Below are 4542 nucleotides of genomic sequence, written 5' to 3' on the forward strand. Positions count from 1 at the left end.
CCACCTCATTATTAGTAATGAGGTGGGGCTTGTGGGATTGGTGGAAACAAAGGTTGAGGATCTCAACCGCATGGATGTAGACCTACTGGTTGGTCGTAATTGGGAGTTCTTTCACTTCCCGGCTGTCGGCAAATCTGATGGACTGCTGGTGGTGTGGAGAGGAGACATCCTGAAATTTGATGTGGTCACGGCCACAGACCAATGTGTGGTCGGTACTGTGGTCTTACCCTCCTTGCAACGATGGTTGGTGATCCTTGTCTACGCTAATAAGGATTACCACATCAGACGAAGGCTTTGGGAGACTATTGGCTCGTCCATGATCATGAATACCCCTACAATTGTAGGGGGCAACTTTAATTGCTGCCTTTCGCAGTCAGAAAAGAAGGGGGGAAGCGTTTTTACTTTTTAGCAGGCGCTCAGGAAATGGCTGAAGCTTGTGCTAACTGCGATCTCCATGATTTGGGCTTTTCAGGACCAAATTTTACATGGTCAAATAATGAGGGAACTAGCAGGATATGGGTCCGCATTGATAGAATCCTTATTAATTGTGAGGGATTGAACGCTGCGCCTTTCGCCTCGGTGAAGCAGCTGAACAGATTGTCTTCCGACCACTGTCCGCTCATTCTCAGCTTAGGATCGGACGGTGTCAGGCCAAGCTCTAAATGGCTCCGGTTCGAGGACGTGTGGTTGAGCTACCCGGTATCCTGGAAAATTGTGGTGAAGGCTTGGGGCAGAACGGACTTCGGCTGCCCGGTCGAAGTGGTGAACAAGAAATGCAATAGAACATTACGAGCCCTCAATTTCTGAAGTAAAAATCGGATACGCGAACTGGGGGCACATAAAGGTGAACTTGAAAATAAAATTCTTGAGTTACAGCTCGTTGACTGCTCGGATGATGGCCTCACCCCAGAACAAGACGTGGAGCTCCGTAATGCTGTGGGGGAATTCAATTTGACACTTGCTAGGCTTACGACCTGGTGGCGGCAGTGGGCGAAAGTCCGCTGGATTGAGGAGGGCGACGCCAACTCGCATTTCTTCCATACGGTGGCTACTGCTCGGCGACGGTCTAACCGTATTGAGGAACTCCAAACTCGGGATGGCGAGACTACGCGCGACCCCAAGGTGATCCACGATGAATTCTGGCACTTTTTTCGGACAAGTGAAAAGCCAGAAAAACCAACTTTGATCGTTGGCCAACATTCACGGCTGAGGATATGATCTCTGAACATGCTCAAGCTTTGCTCGAGGAGGAGATTGATGATGAGGAGATCCGCAAGGCCATTTTTAGCTATGGGAATAACCGAGCCCCAGGCGCCGACGGTATCACTTCTTCCTTTTTGAAATTTTATTGGTTAATCATAAAAGACGATGTGTGTGCTGCTGTTAGGAAATTCTTTCAAGCCGGCACAATGAGCGAGAAGGTGGTGGCTAAGATCTTGGTGAACTGACTCAAATTGGTCCTTGTGGGACTTATCGGCGAGGAACAAGGCGCGTTCGTGCCGGGTTGCTCAATCTCGAGCCACATCCTCTTGGCTCAGGAGATCATGTGTAAGTTCCAGCACTCGACCCTCAAGGATGGGCTCATGGCGGCCAAGGTTGATATGGAACAAGTGTACGATTGCATGGCTTGGCCGACCCTCTCCCGGGTGATGACAGCCATGGGATTCTCCCCTAATTTTATTAACTGGATTATCCAATGCACTACTCGACCCCGATTTTCCCTTTTGCTTAATGGAAATCAGTCGTACTGGATTGTTGCCAATAGCGGTTTCCGTAAGGGATGCCCGCTCTCGCCATATCTTTTCATCCTCTGCTCTGAACTTTTGACTAAAGGTTTCCGGCAGAGAGGGGAAAACCTTGGAGTCCAGATTATTCCTAACGGAGAATGGGTGTCGCACTTGCTCTATGCCAACGACATCCTTGTGTTTGCCGAGGCTTATCGGGCAAATGCTGCTAGAATTATGGCGGTCCTAAATGACTACTGTGCCTGGACGGGGCAACGCATCAACAATCTGAAATCGGCAATCCTGTTCAACAAACATTGTCCAAGATGGAAGGGGCGGCGTATCTCCAATTACACGTGATTCCGGCTGGTCAGCTCCTTTGACTACCTCGGATTGCCTATGGCCATGCGTAAGCTGCTTGCTTCCGATTTTAGCAAGGTCCTTTGCAATGCAAACAAAAAGGTTGATGTCTGGGGGCGTCAGCATCTGTCACTTGCTGGCTGGGCGACCCTTATCCGCACTGCCCTCCTTGTGGTGCCTCTTTACTACATGACTCTTTCGGATGTTCCTAAAGGTATCCTAACTGCCATCGACAAAATTGGCCGGCATTTCCTCTGGAGGAAGGAGGGAAATCAAAGGGGTATGCACTATGTGGCGTGGAACGATGTCTGCCAGTCACAGTCTTTGAGGGGCTTGGATTTCACTCGACAACTCAATGGCAAGGCCCGCTGCGGGCTCGTCTCGCTTGGGATTTCCTCCGCAAACCTACGGTTTTGCTTAATCAGCTGCTTCGTGCTAAGTATGGCAATGATCCGTGGAAGGTCCACACGGGCCGAAATACCTCGATTAGTTGGAAGGCTATTAATGATGGTGCGGCTGCCCTCCGGCCTATCCTTCGCTGGCATGTGGGAAACGGGCAATCAGTTGACACTCTGCGGGATACATGGATACTGGATCGTCGGCTTGACCGTTGGCTGACCTTTGTTAACATGGATGGACTGGAGGATACTTGTGTTGGCAGTCTTCTCAATGATGATTGGAACTGGAACCGCACCGAGGTACTGAAATTCTTTGGTGGGGAGCTTGCTAGTAGAATTCTGGAAATCCAAATTACACCGGACGGAAATGCGGACGTCCCAGAGCTGATCTGCTTGGCGCCCTGCAGCACGATTACTGCTATGGCCTACGCAGCTCGCATTTGGCATGGCGGCCCCAGGTTTGATTGGCTCAATAAACTTAAACTCCACTCGAGATAAAGGTTCTTTTGGTGGCGTATCATTTGGGACGCCATCCCCACCAATAGCTGGCTGTTCTGCAGGAGTCTTTCAGACAGCGGGCTTTGTCCTTGGGACTGCAATGCGGTGGAAGACCTCGAGCATTGCACTGTGCACTATGGATGGCTGAAACTTGTCTTTGGATGTCTGGTAGAGTGGGGAATTCACCTCCCGATCTTCTCATCCTTTGCAGAGCTGCTGCTCTCCATTAAACACCTGGCCGGATTGACCCCGCTTTCGGCCAAGATTTACTGTTATGTTGTCTACCAGACTTGGCGAGCTCGGAATGCCAAGAAACATGGCCGCCCCTTTGGCACTCCGAAAATCATTGCAGCAACGATCTTAACCCAGATCCCAAAGTCATTTTGCTTGCCACCTATGGAGCAATGGTGCGTCAATCAGCCCATTAGGCTGCCTTTATCCAAGTGAACCCCCCTCCCAAGTGGATCAAAATGAATTTTGATGCTTCTTTGCTACCTTCCAACCGTGCGGGGTTAGGCCTTGTGATCCGTGACGATGTGGGCCAATTGATTGTGGCGGCTGGCAAGATGATTGAGCATTGGGATCCCACAATGGTGGAGGTGCTTGCAGCTTTGGCCCTCAGAGATGTTCTTGAGGATTGGATGCTTGATTGTGATGGGATTTTGATCGAGGGTGACTGTACCGCTGCTATCAAGTGGCTTGAGGAGCTCTACGACCCCAAAAGCCTTCTCCACTGTCGGGAGGATAGACCTGACTGCTCTTTTTTGTGTAATTTTAAGCAAGTCATGTTTCAATGTATCCCTCGGCTAAGCAATAGGTCGGCCGACTTTTGTGCTAGTTTAGCTGTTTTTGGTAATTTCTGTTGGAAGGATGTCACTTGTAGCTCTTTCCCTCAACTCTTGTTGAGTTGTTAAGGGAAGAGAGTGATAGGATCTAGCTATTGTTTTGTAAGCTCCTTGTAATTTTCTTTCTTCATTAATGCGAAATGCAACTTTCAAGGAACCCAAAAACTTTGATTTCTCACAAGGTGCCTGCGGAGTCCTAAAAGCAACATCCACCAATCCCTGGTCGGCATCGGTTATGGTTGAGACTAGGACGGTATCTGATCGTCTTCGAGCCCCCAACTTTCGTTCTTGATTAATGAAAACATCCTTGGCAAATGCTTTCGCAGTGGTTCGTCTTTCATAAATCCAAGAATTTCACCTCTGACTATGAAATACGAATGCCCCCTACCGTCCCTCTTATTCATTACTCTGATCCTGAAGGCCAACACAGTAGGACCGAAATCATGTGGTGTCATCCCATGCTAATGTATCCAGAGCGTGGGATTACTTTGAGCACTCTAATTTCTTTAAAGTAACGGTGCCGGAGGCACGACCCGTCCAGTTAAGGCCAATAACGCATCGCCGGCATAAGGGACGAGGCGGGCGGTGCACACCATGAGGCGGACCGACCGACCCAACCCAAGGTCCAACTACGAGCTTTTTAACTCCAACAACTTAAATATACGCTATTGGAGCTGGAATTACCGCGGCTGCTGGCACCAGACTTGCCCTCCAATT

General features: G+C 49.6%; 1 protein-coding gene across 1 annotated transcript; it reads left to right on the forward strand.

Annotated features, from left to right (window-relative positions):
- The first annotated feature begins 423 nt into the window (after positions 1–423).
- LOC110099080 lies at positions 424–1218 on the forward strand. The gene is made up of 2 exons (XM_020826109.1): positions 424–762; positions 877–1218. The coding sequence occupies exons 1-2, from the start codon at positions 424–426 to the stop codon at positions 1216–1218; spliced, it is 681 nt and encodes a 226-aa protein (XP_020681768.1).
- Positions 1219–4542: the final 3324 nt, after the last annotated feature.

This window comes from Dendrobium catenatum, unplaced genomic scaffold, assembly GCF_001605985.2.
Source record: "Dendrobium catenatum unplaced genomic scaffold, ASM160598v2 fragScaff_scaffold_1101, whole genome shotgun sequence".
Taxonomy (NCBI): domain Eukaryota; kingdom Viridiplantae; phylum Streptophyta; class Magnoliopsida; order Asparagales; family Orchidaceae; genus Dendrobium; species Dendrobium catenatum.